General features: G+C 41.0%; 2 protein-coding genes across 6 annotated transcripts in view; one reads left to right on the top strand and one right to left on the bottom strand.

Annotated features, from left to right (window-relative positions):
- The window catches only part of LOC149264838 (uncharacterized), a 398,689-nt gene that overhangs the window by 241,256 nt on the left and 138,846 nt on the right, over positions 1-18,587 (top strand). The window lies entirely within an intron of this gene.
- On the bottom strand, positions 15,101-17,315 carry LOC149264839 (uncharacterized). The gene is made up of 2 exons (XM_089390514.1): positions 15,429-17,315; positions 15,101-15,297 (listed from the first exon to the last, which is right to left on the bottom strand). Exon 1 carries the CDS (start codon positions 17,165-17,167, stop codon positions 15,674-15,676), a length of 1,494 nt encoding a protein of 497 aa, XP_089246640.1. The 5' UTR covers positions 17,168-17,315; the 3' UTR covers positions 15,101-15,297; positions 15,429-15,673.

The following is an 18,587-nucleotide window of genomic DNA, read 5'->3' as shown; positions in this document are numbered from 1 at the left end:
TTCTGAATACACTCTTTGGATGCCTTGTTGGCTATCCAATACAGAGAATCTGACTAGCAGACGATTAGTGAGAAATACCTCACTATCACTGGCAATCCGACACTAATCCAAGCCCTGGATGGCTGGCCCCACGCTGGTTTTGCACAGCTACTGCATCAGCCTACGCAATTCTGCATCAACCTCTCTGGGGATTTGCGTCACCTCTTCTTGGATCTCTTGCTGGCTGGAGATTTGAACCTCAGGCCTTTCGGTCTCACATCCCGACTTCCTGCACTGAAACTCGTCTCTCCTAGCTGAAATTCGAACTCCCTCTGAAGCTCTGCGCTGCCTTTGCTTGGCCTTACGTTGCCCAGCGTGGCCTCTGCGCTGCCTCTTCTGGATCTCTCTTCACCTCCTCTGTGATGTATTCCCAGATCAGGAAACTCTCCAATCGGAACTATTCTTGCCCCTCATTGCAAAAATCCTCCTCAATCGATTCTCTAGCAACTGCTGCGCTGCCCTCTCTGAGAAATCAGATCTCTTGATCTCTCTCGGATATGTTTTCCAAATGCCCATCAAGACTCCTCTTATAGTCTTCTCGTTGAGAACCAATGACCCATATTAGATTTTAATCAATGGCTTAGATCATTTTGGCTTGATCCTCGTCTTCTTCTAGAAGTTTCACCCTCAGTTTGATTAATACCCTTTAATTATTTTAATTTCTTAAGTTTAGACTTAGGCATCCATTAAAAATAATTAATTATTTTAATAAAACTGTCTCGGGGTGGAATTTCCCAAAATGATTTATGGGTATTGTGGAATACATGTGTCCTAGCCTCCCTGAAAATTTGAGGCTTAGAGCATATCCGATGCTAACATAAATCAACACTCCCTCTTAGCGAGGAGTGTGCTCTAGTAATGCAACCTACTGAAGCATCACCCTTCTCTGTAATATCTCCCTCTGTGCTATTGATGTTTGACAACGCTGCCCACCAACTACTGCGCAAATGTTGCATCTGTACTGCTGCTGACCCTACCACTATCAACACTGCATTTGTATTTCAACCCTCATAAGTTCTGCATCTGTGCTGCTGTTGGCACTGCCACTGCCAACACTGCATTTGCACTGCAACCTTCTCCAACTATTGTTGCTACTACATCAACAACGGAAAAGCATCCAAAATTACTGAACAGGTGTTCAACATGATGCATCTGTTGCTGGAGTTCTGACTACTGCTAATCTTTGCGTTGGCACTAAAGCCACTGCGCCGCTGTTGACTCTTCTCTGTGACAACTGCGCTGCTGCCAAATCTGTTCTACACTGCTTAGTTTTTGGCACTCTAGCCACTGCAACTGTCACTCCGACACTCCTCTGCACCGACACTGGTCCATCTTGCTACTTCTGATCTAGGCTCCCGTAGCAAGGTTTTGATTTGAGAGGTGCACTCCTTAGGGATCCTGCCCATCTGCAATTTTTTCGAACTACAGTACTAGATCACCCCACCTCTCCCCTGGAGCTATTTGGGCAACCATGGAAAACTCCTCCTCCTCGATCTTTGTGGATGCAGCCTTCAGATCATGCTTCTTGTCCTTGTCCTTCTTCTTGAGAAGACACTGTGTAGCGTAGTGACCAAATTCACCACACCGAAAGCACTTGATTTTTGAGACGTCCATCTTTTGCCTTTGCTGCTCCTTTTGCCCCTTAGGTGCAAGGACTACATTCTCTGTTGATTTGGTGTAGCATTGGATGTGCTCTAAGCCTTAAATTTTGTAGGGAGGCTTGGGCACATGTATTCCAAAGAACCCAGAAAGCGTTTTGGGAAATTCCACCCAGAAGTGATTCTATTAAAATAATTAATATTTTTAATCGGGTTCCTAAGTCTAAACTTAGGAAAATTAAGATATTAATGGGATTTAATCTAATCATGGGTGAAACTTCTAGAAAAAGACACGGATCAAGCCAGAACAATTTGAGCGTTTGATTATGATTTAATCTAGGACGTTGGTTGTCCAACAAGTTGATATAAGAAGGGGCTTGAGGGTCATTTGGAAAACACATAGAGAGATTGAGGAAATCGATTTTCTGAAGTGAGAAGTTCTCAGGAGGAAAATTGATTGAGGATATTTCTTGCAGCAGAGGGGCATGGATAACAGTGTCCAGAGAGAGAGATTCTTAGCCGAAGAATCATCAGTAGAGAGAGGCAAAGAGTGATCGAGTAGCCTTAATGTAGAGGCTAATGCAAGGCCAGAAGGGCCACGCAGAAGCAGCGCAAAGGGAGAGAGAGAAAGTCGAAAGTCAGAGCAAAGGGTCAGTTTCAGCAGCCAGAAGCCAGGGTGTGAGACTTGGAGGTTGAGAGAAGTGACTCTGGGCTACTGATCGATTCCCCAGTTGGGTGATGCTGTGCCTGAGAGGGTTGACGTTGGAACAACGTAGAGGTAGCGTAGAGCTTGCCAGGGCCACCTCATCCAGCAGTTGGAACAACCGAGACTTTTTCTTAGTGATTGTGTGAGGTACATTGACAAAGCTTTTTCCATTATTTCTCTCTGTAACTGAATAACCCTGTGAGGTATTCAATGATGTATTCAAAATTTGCTACTGCTTAATAATAATAAACCCTTAGAGCTGCTGCACCAGTTTTCTCGCATTGGGTTTTTTCGGGGACTTTTGTCCAAACATAACTGTGTCCTATGTGTTTGTATTTTCCTTGCTCGGTTTCTGTGTTTTAGAATCATATTTAATTGGTGTAGGCTGCTTCAGTGATTTACTTCAATGTTTCAAGAAGAAATCTGAAATAAGCTTGTAATGTAATTTACAATCTAGGTGTAGTAGATTTGGTTGGTTGCAGGAGGATTTCTGAGATTGTTAGATCTAGGAATTTTCACATTCTCTTCCTCCTCCTTGGGCTTCGTCCCACTGCTGCTGCTGCTATCAAGTTTGCACTTGACTAAGTCTCTCCTCATCTCTTCCCGCTGAAGAGCGGCCCACATTCCTTCCCAACCTGACAATCTCTCTTTGCCTAGGATACTCTGGACAAACACTTGCCATTCTTCTGGGACTGAATTCAGAGCCAACCTCACCATCTCGGTAGGTTGAGGTGTTGATCCCACAACCGCCAACGAGTCTTGGATTTCATGAAGCTTCGTTAGGAATGGATCAATGTGCTCCCCCTTCTGCATCTGCGTGGATCTCATCTTCTGCTCCAAGTACACATTCCACTACTTGGAAGATCTTTCGTATAGCGTGGCCAATGCTTTCCACATCTGCCGATTAGAATCCTTGCCGGCAATGTGATATACTACGTGATCTCTCACTTCGTTGAGGATCAATCATTTGGTCTTTGCCATCTCACTTTTGTACTTCTTGAGCGGATCTGGATCCGTGGGTACAACTACTACAATGTCGACGTAGGTTTTGAGATCGTGTTCATCCAGAAGGCATGAGATCCTTCCCTTCGATATCACATAGTTTGATGCACATTCCAACCGATCTTGATCTCTTAACCCACTAGATACCATCTCTGCCAACGAAAATGTCGTATTGCCTCCTCTCTCCTTTGCACAGCACTAAGCTAGCCTATGCACTCCCTGTTGGAGTTAGCAGATCTGCTCCTCTTTGCTGCTGCTCAGCAATAGAGAAACCAAACTTCTTGGCTGGAAGTCCTCTGAGGAAGAATTACCTCAAGGTAGTGTCTCCTCTCTTTTGACGTTTTTTTGCCCCAGCAACTGCTGCAGAAAACTGCATCTCACCAGAAACTGCTCTACACTAAAGCTTCTGTTGCGCTACTCCCTTTGCCGCTGACAAATCTCGATCTGGAAAGCTTACCTCTTTGTCGACTCACTCAAAGAGAGACTTTCCTCGAAAATTTTGCCCTCCTGGCTTGGACTGCGCAATCCCTCTGGGAATTCGATTTGCTGTACACAAAACTTCGATTTCCTCCTTCTCTTTAGCATCATGCTCTTCTGGCTCCGCTCTCTTGCTTCACCTGCTACGCTGATACCATGTGAAAATTTGGAAGGCCCAAATTTCTACTGCAACAACTGATTAAGTTTATTTTGTTTGTTAATTACTGAACAAATTATTTACTGCATCCTACAACAAATACCGAAACTAATACACTGCAACCTTCACCAATTAAATTAAATGCGGAAACAAGAAACTGAGCAAGAAAGAAATACACAACACATGACACCGTTATTTTTGGACAAATGTCCCTGGAAAAACCCAATGTGGGAAAACTGGTGCAACAGTTGAGGGTTTGTATTATTAAGTAGTAGTTTTCTAAATACAATCTTTGGATGCCTTACTGGCTATCCAATATAGAGAATCTAACTGGCAGAAGATTAGTGAGAAATACCTCACACTATCATTGGCAATCCGACACTGATCCAAGCCCTGGATGGTTGGCCCCACGTTGGTTCTGCGTAGCTACTGCATCAACCTACGCAGTTCTGCGTCAACCTCTCTGGGGATCTGCGTCACCTCTTCTTGAACTTCAGGTCTTCTGGTTTCACACCCCGACTTCCTGCACTGAAACTCGCCTCTCCTAGCTGAAATTCGAACTCCCTCTAAAGCTCTATGCTGCCTCTGCTGGGCCTTATGTTGCCCAACGTGGTCTATGTGTTGCCTCTTTTGGATCTCTCTCTACCTCCTCTGAGATGTATTCGCAGATCAGGAAACTCTCCAACCAGAACTATCCCTTCCCCTCACTGCAAGAAATCTCCTAAATCGATTCTCTAGTAATCGCTGCGTTGCCCTCTCTAAGAAATTCGATCTCTTGATCTCTCTTGGATATGTTTTCCAAATGCCCATCAAGCCTCCTCTTATAATCTTCTCGTTGAGAACCAACGACCTAGATTAGATTCTAATCAATGGCTTAGATCATTTTGGCTTGATCCTCGTCTTCTTCTAAAAGTTTCACCCTCAGTTTGATTAATACCCTTTAATTATTTTAATTTCTTAAGTTTAGACTTAGGCATCCGTTAAAAATTATTAATAGTTTTAATTAAACTGTCTCCAGGTGGAATTTCCCAAAACGATTTTTGTGTATTGTGGAATACTTGTGTCCTAGCCTCCTTGCAAATTTTGAGTCTTAGAGCATATCCGATGCTACCAAAAATCAACATGCACAACTAGGTTCCTAACATTAATATAACGAGAGTAAAATATTGTTGGAGAAAATGTAACTAGGTTCGGTCTTCATATATGTAATTTTGATATTTGTACTTATTCAAGAAAAGAAAAATTATTTTTGTATTATTTGTCAGTGGGTTTCTTGCTCATTGAAAATAGGTCAAGCACATTTTGAAATGCTTCTAGAGAGTCAAAGTCAAAATGTAATTATGATAAGACCCTTTGAGAGCATGTTACATTATGTAAGTCATCATACAAGGTCATGGGAACACCTCCAAGCATGATAAAATCCTCTCCTAGCAGCAACGAACTCTACAACCAACAAAACGATGGGTAAAATTGATTTATAGAGCAAAACTATCAAGTCAGCTTTAAGACGGTTATTTCGGCTTAATTGGAGGGACAAACCTTTATTTATAGAGGCTGTCCACTTCAAAATATCACACTCAACTTCACTCTGAAATCTGCATACTAGAGGAGGGCTAAACAGACGAAGACAAGGGTAGAAAAAGGGTAACGAAGACAACAAGTTAAGGAGACAGGACAACGAAGGTAAGGAGACCATTTCTGAAGCAGCTACAACCACACGTGCAGAGGAATAAAGTATAGACTGCGGCCAGATCAACAGTAAAGTTACAGTGGTATATTATTTAGGGTTTGGGCTAGTAACTAGGCCTACAAAGGCCTCCTATTCCAGCGAGGAAGAAGGGCTCTCCAGCGAAGTAAGGAAGCAACAAATTGAATGTATGAAGGACTGTTTCTAGGGCTAAACAGTCACACGTGTGAGGTGCAGCAAGGGTATGACAACAAACAGTTTTTGTATTTGGGTGAAAGATCAAGCCTCCAAAGACTCACAAGCTTAGTGAAGGAGTCCATCTCTCTAAGGTGAAAAGGACTCTAATTGGAAGACAAAGTGCTGGAAGACAAAGTGTTGGAAGAAGTGCCGGAAGTGACAGTGCAGAAAGAAGGATTTGACTTATGCTTGGAGGATATCCTAGTCAAGGGTCTAGGGTTTGGCAGTTGTTCAAATAAGAAGCTTCAATAAGAGAAATCTTACAAAGGGTTTTCCTCTCAAGAGTAGAGAGGGTTTGTCCCTGGCAGAGAGCAAAACTTTGTGTTCTTGTTATTTTGTTTTGGTAGCAGTTTGATGAAACACACACATTAATAATAAGAAGAAGATAAATTGTAAAAACACATCACAAATTGCTATCAAGCAATGGAGAATCACTTTACACTACTTTGCCCTAGATTCTCTAACATGGTATCAGAGCTAAGGTGACACATCAAGGAAAGGGCAACTCAAGAACACTCATCAAGGAGAAACATTTACAAAGTTGAAGCATCAAGCCTAGAAGTCTCAAATCACTTCAAGGACAAGAAGGGTCTACAATCCATCATTCACCAAGGAGGTCTACAAACCTAGAAGAAGAACCTTATATAAAGGCACCTACAAAGAAGAGCAGATTGGAGCAAGATCTACATCAAGCTACAAGTCATCAAGCAAATCTCATCATCAAGCAAGTCCACTTGAAGAAGGCAACTTGAAGAGCATCAAGATCCAGGAAAGACAAGCCACCAAGCTTGCAAGGAGGAAGCAATTCCATTACATCTCAAAATCTATCAAGTAAGTACATGTCCCCTTCTGAATATACATCAATGTCTTTTTGCAAGGAAAGCAATAAATTGGTAGGGACCAATAACTTTCTTGCATGGAAGAAGAGGACTGATCTACTTCTCAAGGAGAATGAACTCCTAGAATATGTCAAAGGGAACATCACTATCCCTGCTAAGGAACAAACTCAAGCCTTAGCCAAGTACAATAGGGATGAGACAAGAGCTCAAAGGATTCTGATAGAATCAATCAAAGACTCTCATTCCATATGTCTCCAAGTTTGAGACATTAAAAGAAATTTATGATAAGCTAGTAGAGCTATTCGCAGTATCCACAACCGGAAAAGTAATATCTCTAAGGAATGAATTATACAAGATGAAGATAACAAAGGAAGGACTAGCTCCCTACTTCATGAAAATCTCTGAAATGAGAGATCAACTTCAAGAGCTTGGGGGAGTCATGTCTGACAGAGAGATGACAACTGCTGTACTCAATGCTCTACTTGAGGAGTGGGGAAACTTCACATCTAGCATTTATGCCAAGAAGGAAGCAACCACTCTCAGTGAAATATGGTCTCTATGCAGAACATAGGAAACCAGACTTAAGGCAAAAGAAGATGTGGGATCAAAGGAGCAAGCATTTGCTACCATGGCCAAAAAAGGGGTAATTTTGGCAAGTTTGGTCCACGAAGAACAAACAACAAAGACATGTCCAAGATCCAATGTTTTGGATGCCAAGAATATGGACACTACAAAAGGGATTGTCCTAAGCTTAAGAAGGACAACAATAACAAAAGAAAGAGGGAAGAAGCTCACATAACTCAAGAGATGAAAGAAGAAGGAAAGAAGCAAAAGAAGGAAGATCCTCTAGATCTCTACTATGACTAGGTCAAACTCTTCACTTCTAGACTTCTTTCAAAGTTTTGAGTAGAATAGGAGCATGTAGGAATAAATTAAATTGCATGGCTAGAATCACCCTCTAGAATCTAGCAGCATGATGTACATAGAGTTCTAGACACTCATGTAGATGTAGCATTTATGAGAAGAACAAAAATGCATAAGTAGAAATATCTTCTAGAATATAGGAGCATGGAAAATATAGCTCAAGATATTCATGTAGAAGGAGCATACCTAGTATAGGACCTCATACATGATGAAAGAAAACTTGATCATAATAAGAATCTTAGAAGACCTAAATTATCAAAGCAAGGAAACATTTGCAAGGCAAGGATCTTTAAGATCCTATGATGGAATCTTCAAAAGACGGTTCGTGAACCCAAGAAAATGTCTCATTGGGAATCCCATTCATGGGATTAAAGAAAAGGATGATATGAAGGCAAGCTAAGATGGAGCAAGAAGGGCCACACCAAAGGATGATCAAGGAGGATCAAGATGAGGTATGTATGCATCAAAGTTTAAGTCATGTTTTCAGTTGTATATTATTAAGTCATGGGTATAGTTCTATAACATGATCAAGCATGAAAGAATCTCTTTCACCAAGAACATGCTCGAAGGCATGTACCACAATGCAATGAAGGCCAACAAAAGAACATGCTCACATAAGAAACATAAGATTGCTGACTAAGAAGCAAGAAGAAATGCTGACAAGTCCAGAAAGCAAGCAATGAAGGAATGCTTCCACAAGAAGCATTAGATGGTTGACCTATCTATCTGAGAAGAAGCAAATGAAGAAAGAGATCAAGCATGTGAAGAACACCATGATCACCAAGAATCACTATCTGACAAAATGCCTTGAAAGATATCTCTCGAAAGAAGGCGGGACAACTCTGATAAAGGAAGAAAGGACCCTTGACACCTATGAAGGTCTTGGAAGTATAAAAGGTGCAGATAATTGATTCTACTCTATGAAGATGTCGTGATGAAGAAGCCATCCAACAGAAGGAAACACAATATCAGGATGAAGTCATGATGGGCTACTAGGTCAAAGCATACAAACTAGCAAGTACAATGGAGCATCCATAAGGAGATCATTCCGAAGCATGGACAAGATGACAAAGGAGTAGCCAAGATGACAAGAAGAACCTAATAGTCACTTTCCACGAAGCAATGACATGACAAATCAAGAAGGAAAGTGATCGATGGATGGTGCCCTACTGAGAAGAAGTTTGATCGAAGACTTCATGACATCAAGAAAGGAAGAAGATCATGCAGTTGAAGGACCCTCGAAGAAGAAGCTGCTGAGGAAGGAAAGAGTCCCCAGTTAAGAGGGAGCTCTGACAAATACTTGATCAAAAGGGAGTTTTGGATCACCCTACAAAGGAGTGACAAATGTGTTTTCCATTTCATGGGTCATGCACTAGACCAAGACTAACAACCCTAAGTCTAGATGAAGGCCATGAATGGAAATGTAAACACAATATAGACACAACATTCTTGTCTTCACTTGGAAAGAAATAATGGGAGGATTAGGTAATCATCTGGCATCTGATACTCTTTGAGGATGTGTAGGGATCCAAGACAATAGTAGGCAAGAGGACCGATATTCTTTGAGGGTTGGGAACCCAAGATAATAATAGTCCTAGAAGGTCATACTCGAGAACACCCGGGTTGGTATGTTCCTTGAGAGACAATGATGAAGGTGTCTATAAATCATTGGTCTTGCCAACATTGTAGCTCATGGTATCGTAAAGAGATGGAGCTGTTAGTAAAGGCCTTGCATTATGACAATGCTGATGGATATGATGCTATAACAGATGGATTGCTAATCTGGTTTCTCTTATGTGAATTCTTCGAGATTGAAAATTTCCAAACACCTTGTAATGTTGTATGAATACCTCCATAGTTAAGAGGGAGTGTTGGAGAAAATGTAACTAGGTTCGGTCTTCATATATGTAATTTTGATATTTGTAGTTATTCAAGAAAAGAGAAATTATTTTTGTATTATTTGTCAATGAGTTTCTTGCTCATTGAAAATAGGTCAAACACATTTTGAAGTTCTTCTAGAGAGTCAAAGTCAAAATGTAATTATGATAAGACCCTTTTAGGGCATGTTACATCATGTAAGTCATCATACAAGGTCATGGGAACACCTCTTAGCATGGTCAAATCCTCTCTTAGCAACAAGGAAGTCTACAAGCAACAAAACGATGGGTAAAATTGAATTATAGAGCAAAACTGTCAAGTCGGCTTTAAGACTGTCATGTCAGCTTAATTGGAGGGACAAACCTCTATTTATAGAGGTTGTCCACTCCAAAAGATCACACACAACTTCACTCTGAAATCTGCATACTAGAGGAGGGCTAAAAAGACGAAGATAAGGGAAGAAAAAGGGTAACGAAGACAACAAGTTAAGGAGATAGAACAACGAAGGTAAGGAGACCATTTCTGAAGCAGCTACAACGACACGTGCGGAGGAATAAAGGACAAACTGCGGCCAGATCAACAATAAAGTTACAATGATATATTCTTTAGGGTTTGGGCTAGTAACTAGGTCTACAAAGGCCTCCTATTCCAGCGAGGAAGAAGGGCTCTACAATGAAGTAAGGAAGCAACAAATTGAATGGATGAAGCACTGTTTCTAGGGCTAAACAATCACACATGCGAGGTGCAGCAAGGGTATGCCAACAGATAGTTTTTGTGTTTGGGTGAAAGATCAAGCCTCCAAAGACTCACAAGCTTAGTGAAGGAGTCCATCTCTCTAAGGTGAAAAGAACTCTAATTGGAAGACAAAGTGCTGGAAGACAAAGCGCTAGAAGAAGTGCCAAAAGTGACAGTGCAGAAAGAAGGATTTGACTTATGCTTGGAGGATATCCTAATCAAGGGTCTAGGGTTTGGCAGTTGTTCAAATAAGAAGCTTCAATAAGGGAAATCTTACAAAGGGTTTTCCTCCAAGAGTAGAGAGTGTTTGTCCTTGGCAGAGAGCCAAACTTTGTGTTCTTGTTATTTTGTTTTGGTAGAAGTTTGATGAAACACACATTAATAAGAAGAAGAAGATAAATTGTAAAAACACATCACAAATTGCTATCAAGCAACGAAGAATCACTTTACACTACTTTGCCCTAGATTCTCTAACAAATATAGCCAATTTCAAAAAATGAGACAACATATTTTGCGGCTTGCCCAATCAAATTAGTCCATTAAAATATTTAGAACCTACTTGGCTTGATGTCTTGGGATAATGGCCCAACTGAGGAAACGCATGTACAACAATTGGATCTGATCCAATTAATGAAGCCCTTCTTGACTGATTTGGATCTCCTCGTTGCCCCTTCCTCAGACACAACACACTAGAGTATTACTCTCCTCATTAAGATGCCTCTCTCAATCTTGTGCTGCTGTATGGTGTGCTTTCTCCTTCTCCTTGACCTTGCTTTTATAAATTTTCATTGAGCTAAATCCCTAACCCTAATCTCCAAAGTGATTGATGACTGAGATTGGATCTCGCCTCACTTGAGAAGTTGAAATCGAGGGCTAAGATTAAAAGTAATTATTGAAGTAAATAGTTTGCTTTTTCTAATGTTTCTTTACATCAATAGGCCAACATAATAATTATGTTCTTTTCCTAAGTTATACCTAGGCTAAGTTACAAATGCAACTTGTTCACACTAGAGTAAGTGTCTAAGGGGACTTTAGGCGAGTCCTACACTCCTAGACACCTACGCCTTTGCATAAGTACTTGCCTGAATTGCAAACAACACTCCCTCTTGGTGAGGGACGTACGTAGACACCTATGCCTTTGCGTGAGTACTTGCCTTGTTGGACACGGATTGTCATTGATGTCAATATGGCAATATTCAAGGAGTAGACAGAACCACCAGAGGAGCAGATGGAGACGAGAGAAGCAGACAGAGTTATAATAGAGTTCCTCGTTTGTTAGGAGTTGAACTGAAACAATCGAGCGAAGGGTTCGTGCTATGGGTAATAACATGATAGGTGTAACGCATGCTATAAAGTGTTTCCAATTTGCTCTGGTGTGTTGAGAATGGCAAAAATCCAGTGAATTTGATGGGTCGTAATTCCTGTAGTTATGTAGGCTACCCACTAGCTATAAATTGGAGCCATAGAGGAAGCAGACATAGTTATCAGGAGCTATCGGAGGAGCAGTGGACGCGTTTAACAGCAAACAAACATGAGCCGTCAGATTTCCAGCGAAAAGATTCGACGGCTACCGGGCGATAAAGATGCACGGGAGATAGCGAGCGGGGACAACGGTAAGCGGTATTCCCCGCACCGCTTTCGGAGGTGGGTGGTAAACGTACCATGGCGTGCGATACCATTCATTGCATGACACGTGGATGACGGGACGCGGCGGAAAACCGCTTTATCGCGCGTTAACATGCGGTTAAGTTACGACATCGGGAGGAGCGAACGTCGTTAGATTGTGGTGAACGCGATCGACGGTGGGGGGAAATAAACTGGGTTTAACAAGTGGCGAATGCTGCAGAGATCATCGGATCGTGATGCGATGATCGAACGGTGCGTGTTCAATCGCACAGGTTTCCGATTGATGTGACAAGAGAACGATGGAGTAGTTTAATGTCGTCGGATCGCCTGATGAATGATCGGACGACAGGATTAACTTCACGTGTTTTTGACTGATATGACGTGGCATGTGGAACCTCTATATGGCTATAGCCTTGTTTATATGGTTTCCGTGAAGTAATAAGTTCGTGAATAAAATATTCTCCGACATATATATTTTTCATAACAAGTTGGGCTCTCCTCCCTATGAAGATGTCCCTTGGTGATCGGAAGAAGTCATATATATATATATATCTATATATATATATATAATCTATATATATATATATATATATATATGTTGAAATGCTTCATTTCTGGAATTGATCTCGGGCATCTATATTACGAACAAATAACAGTTCACGACTCGTGAACTTGAAAAGAAAAAAGGGGGACCTCTCTGATATTTTTTTTTCTTTTTAATAAGCATCATTTCTATTGTAATTCGGCCCCTCTTCCTCTTGAACGTGTCCCGTGAAGCATTGGTTAATTCGAGCGCAGAGGAAGCCAAACCAAATGGAGGAGGGAAGCCAGAAGGTCTAGCGAGGGAGAAGGAAGCCAAAGAGCCAGCGAGTAAGCGAAAACGAATGGACAAGGGCATGAGAATATATAAAACAGTAAAAACAGAGAACTGTAGGGGTTGTTGTGGTAGTGAAGAACCAAAGTGTGAGGTAGCAGAAGCAGCAGAGGCAGAAGAGGCAACAGAAGCAGCAGAGGCTGTAGAAGCAGCAGAGGCAGAAGAGGCTGTAGAAGCAGCAGAGGCAGAAGAGGCAGCAGAAGCAGCAGAGGCTGTAGAAGCAGCAGAGGCAGGAGGGTAGGAGTGAGAGAACCTCAACTGAATAGAGTGTAGCTGCATACCAGTTTATTCCAAGGTTGGGTTGGAGCCCAAGAGGTTGGAGCCTCAGAACTGAACATGACTAAAGTCATTAGGGGTAGGTGCTCCTAAGTGCAGAACCACTACTAAACAGAGTTGGTGCTCTGGAGGTTCGAGCCTCACTGAAGTCCAAGTTGGAGCTTGGCAACTATTCACAGTCAGAGATATACTTATATTGTATTTATTTCATTGCACTGTCTTGAGTTTTAATAAAAGCATTTATTCCAGCTGTTGATCTCTGTGTTCTATGTATGCATACACATATCTATATATGCTTTTGGCAATCACCAGAACAACTAAAAAATAAGTAAGATATATTGATTCACCCCCCTCTCGGTATTTCCAACAATTGGTATCAGAGCAGGCTTCTTCATACTAGCCTAACAGCTTGAAGAAGGATCCGCAACAATGATGAGAAATCACGAAGCATCAGGAAGACCTCCTTTGTTCGATGGCACTAACTTTGGTTTCTGGAAGAAAAGAATGACCTACTACTTAATGTCCCTTGGACCTGAAGTCTGGCATTTTGTTCAAAATGAATACAAAACTACTAACACTCTTCCAACAGACCAAGATGAGAGGAAAGCCTACATCGCAAATGCAAAGTGCATGAACTCCATCACTAGTGGAATCACTGATTCCGAGTTTACAAAAATCATGCACTGTACATCTGCCAAAGAAATGTGGGAGAAGCTAGTTAGCTTGTACGATGGAGACTCAAAAGTAAAAAAGGCAAAGCTTCAAACTCATAGAAGACAATTTGAAAGTTTGAGGATGGAAGATGAAGAAGACATTACAACATATCTCCTCCAAGTAGCTGAAGTGGTGAATTCCCTGAAAGGATTGGACGAAAAAATTGAAGTACCATTGTTCAAAAGGTGTTAAGGTCTCTTCCAGACAGATTTGACTCCAAAATAAGCGCTATAGAAGAAGCAAAGGATATAGATACCCTCAAAATGGATGAACTCCATGGAATTCTCACTGCCTATGAAATGAGGAAAGGTGGCCCAAGCTCCAAAGATGCAGCATTCAAGGCCTCAAAGTCAAAGAAGGGGAAAGAAAGGAATAACTGTAGTGATGAGTCAGATGTGGAATCCGAATTGGCTCAATTTGTACGAAAGCTGAAGAGAGGATCTAAGCTTAAAGGCAAGTATCCTCTTATCTGTTTTAAATGTGGTAAAATAGGTCATTATGCAACAAAATGTCCTCATAAACATGACAATGATCATGAAGGAAATTCTAAAAGCATGACACATAAAAGGAAAGGGTTCAATAAGAAAAACTTCTTCTCCAAGCAAGATGAGTCTGATGAGGATGAGTTTATAGCAGTGTTGCACACATCGCGATCGGGATTTAATCGGCGCCGGGAAAAAAGCGGAAAAAATCGTTAAAATCGGGAAAAAATCGGAAAAAAGCGGGAAAAAATCGTTTGGCACAAAAATATTCATTTTTTTTCAATTTTTTTCAATTTTTTTAATATCTAAACCATCTACAACATAAAATAAATACATTGACACATAAATATGATAAAAAAACTAATATATAAGATGTTTAATATCATTTCTAGCGCTAAAATCACACATAACATTGAATCATGTCCTGAATAGTAAGTCCTGAGTCCCAAGTCCAACTCAGCCTCAAAATATCAACAAAAAATATGATAATGTATCTCATCATGTCATAATGTCATATACAATAAAATGAAAGTCTAATCCTATTGATTTCCTCTGCCCCTCTTGCGAGAAAATGGCACAACTTTCTCTTTCCCTCTAGATGTAGAAGCTGGTGCCTGTGGTGGTGGAAATGGCAGTGGAGTCTGACGTGCTCTAGAAGCTGAAGAACTAGTAGTAGCAGCTATAGGAGGCTGAGGTGGACGGAGACCACGTCCTCTACTGGTGGTAGTGGTAGCCCGGTAGCCCGGGTAGGCGGTGTCACCTCCTCCTCCTGCTCCTCCAACTCCTCCTCCTCCTGCTCCTGCTCCTGCTCCTGCTCCTGCTCCTCCTCCTCCTCCTCCTCCCCCTCCTCCTCCCCCTCATCCTGCACTAACCAATCCTCAGTGGGATCCATGAGAGGCCTCTCGGTCTCAACCCTCCATTCAGCAGTGGTGTCAATCCCATCCAATGAGATGGCTTCCGTATCAGGTGTCTTCTCTAGTTGTTTCACCCACAATCGAAGATTGTAGTAGACATAGACCATGTCATTAAGTCTATGGGACTCCAACCTGTACAAAGTTCATGAAATAATAAATTAATAATTAATAATTAATATTATAAAAAAAATATTGTTTAAAACTTTAATGAATTCAAAAATTTATTTGGAAATTTGCAATATTTTAAATGTTTAAGTGTTAACCTATTGCGCTTCTTGTTGTGTATTTTTTCAAATACACTCCAATTGCGCTCACATCCCGAGGAGCTGCATGTTTGGCTGAGGATGCGTATGGCAAGATTTTGCAAAAGGGGTACTCTGCCACCATACATCTTCCACCATGCGTCTACAACAAAATTACAAATAAAATTTTAAATAAACATAAGAAAAAAATGGAATTTGAAGAAACAATGAAATTTGAAACAAAGTTACAAAGTACATACTACAAACTAAAAAATACCTGGCATTTTAACCGTCCTATCAATGACAGCCATATCAAAGCCAAATAAGCCACCTGACAACTTATATTGCTCAATTTGTCTAGAGATCTCCATACGTTCTTCTGAAGATCTCACCATCTTCTGGACACAGGTTAATAATCCTTCCACGACCTCAACATCAAAATTAAACCCACATGCATAAGAAAATGCAGGGTTCAGGAAAAGCCCAGCAGCATGAATGGGACGATGGAGTGTGTTGTTCCATCGCTCATCAATGACCTTCCATAGAAGGAGTTGTCTCTGGAACCCATCATCTCCCTTGTCATCATAGTAGGACCGAATGGCTTCTTTGGCCCTGTCCATGGCTTCATACAAATAGCCCATTGCGGGCTTCTCACCATCTACCAACCGAAGAACCTTTACCAAAGGTTCAGTGACAGCGCACACCTCCTGCACTCCCGCCCAGAAGTCTTCTTGGTATGAAACAAGTCTGCAGACGGCCTCTCCTTCTGGTTTGCGGCTCATTGGCGAAGAACGCCACTCCTCTGAAACAAACATTCTCTTCAAATCCCACATAGAATTCAAGAGGGATTGAAGAGATATGAAACTCGTCGCAAACCGTGTAATGGCGGGGCGCACCAACTCTTTGTTGTTGGTGCATTTTCTCATCAAGCTAAGCACAGATGTGTGATTGTAAATAAATTTTGTGATGGTTTTTGATGAGTCAACAGCCTCTTTGACAAAGGGAATTTTCCCTATGTCCTCTAACATCAAATCAATACAATGGGCAGCACAAGGTGTCCAAAATAAAGTAGGATGCCTGTCCATAAGCATTCTACCAGCAGCAACATAATTTGCAGCGTTGTCCGTTATGACTTGGACAACATTTTCTGCACCCACCTCCAAAATAAACACATCCAGCAAATCACATAAATTTTTTGCATCTTTGATTTGATGAGTTGCATCAACAGATTTGATAAACATAGTCCCCAAGGGACAACTAACCAAGAAGTTTATAAGGGTTCTCCCCTTTTGGTCAGTCCAACCATCTGACATAACAGTGCATCCTGTTTGTGCCCATGATGCCCTAAAATCCTCCAATCTTTGGGTGCAGTCACGCTTTTCATCTTGAAGAAGCCGGCCTCTGAAATCATGAAGAGAAGGGAGTTTGTACCCCGGGCCAACACTGGCAACAGCATCAAGAGTAGGTTGGAAAAATGGATTATTCCTTATAATGCTGAAAGGAATATCACTCCAGAGGAGAAATTTTGTCATCAACTTGTCAGCTTTTTCTTTTTCAGTTCTTTTCATCATTGAACCGATAGTTGGTTGTGAACCAGGTGTGGTTCGAGGAACAAAATATGATGATGCAGCAAACGGATTGACTGACGCTGCAGTAGAACCTGTGCCACTTGGCCCACTTCCTTCAACTGACCTTTTTAGTTGCCTTTTGAGTTCTTCTTTGGCGTCTCTAGTGTGCTCTAATTCTCCCAATGCTCTCATGGCTTTTTGGATAATTTCAGCATTTGTCTTTAGACAGGGCCCCACATCACGTCCAGGGATTTGTGCAAGGTGGAACTTCAACCTGTACACCCCCCCGAATATTTCCTTTCCACACAACTTGCAATACAAGTTTTGTCTATCATTCGGAGTTTTAGGGTCACCATATTCCCAAAAGGATCCAATTTCCTTGGCATGTTTGTTTTTGAATTTTGAATTTGCAAACCTATGGAAAAATAAGGATTAGGAAATAGGAATTTAGGATTACATAAATGATAATAGTAAATACAAATTACAATTTAGCATTTGCAAAATTACAAGCTAATTATTTCCAAAATCCCAATTTCTAAACCCAAGTCACCCAACCAAATGCCAAAAAACAATGAAAAATAAAAAAAAATAAACAATGTTTAAAGAAAATGAGAAAATAAAAATCAAAAATTGGTTCTCATAGTCATAACAAATAACCCATCCCAAATCAATGAAAAATTTCCAAAAATTCTTTAAAAACAATGAAAAACAAAGTTTTTATTGAACCAAAACAAAAACAAATTAATCTACATACCTGGTTTATGGACAAATTGGCGATCTTGGCTTGGATTCCTCCTAAAATCGCTTCGATTCGCTCCCACAACCGACGGCAACCCTCTCCCTCCCTTCTTCTCCTTCTCCTCCGCGGCGGACTGCTGAATGAATAAAAAAAAAATCGTTTTTTCCATATAAAACCCCGCTGCCCGCGCCCCCCGCGATTTTAACCGAAAAAAATCGCGATTTTATCGAAAAAATCGCGATTTTTTCAAAAAATCGCGATTTTTTCGATAAAAATCGCTATAAAAAAATGGGCGATTTTTTCGATAAAAATCGCGCTTTGAATCGGCAAATTTAAAAAATCGCGATTTTCCGATTTTATCGCGATTTTATCGCGATGTGTGCAACACTGGTTTATAGTCATCAAAAAGAAATCAGATGAGGAAAGTGATCATGATGAAAGCCAAGAAGCATTATTCATGGCACTCGCAGATGATGATGACTCAGGGCTGGAAGGAAATGTAGATGAACTGTTAATAAGTGCCATTGAAGAAAATGAGAAACTACGAAACAAAATCATTTCTCTCAAAGTGGAAAACGAGGAAATAAGAAGGAGAGAAGATCTCTTGGAAGCAAAGCTTAAAGAAAAGGAAGAGACTTGTGAAGAATGCGAGGCCGAAATAGTGTCTCTGAGAAAGGAGTTGGAGCAAATTAAAAAGGGCTTTAAAAGCTCTCAAATATTTGAGACTATTCTGAAAAATCAAAATCCTCAACATGACAAGTCTGGAATAGGTTTCAAAGGAGAATACTCAAGCACTAAGAATAATGCGAAAAGCTATGCTGATGCACTTTCCTGCAATCCAAAAGATGAAAAAGTATGTTATCAAAAGTGCAT

The sequence above is a fragment of the Pinus tabuliformis genome, chromosome 6, assembly GCF_031772625.1.
Source record: "Pinus tabuliformis cultivar Carrire ecotype Pingquan chromosome 6, CPIR1, whole genome shotgun sequence".
NCBI lineage: Eukaryota > Viridiplantae > Streptophyta > Pinopsida > Pinales > Pinaceae > Pinus > Pinus tabuliformis.
Note: the sequence above shows the minus strand (reverse complement) of the source record. Positions and strands in the feature narration are given on the sequence as shown.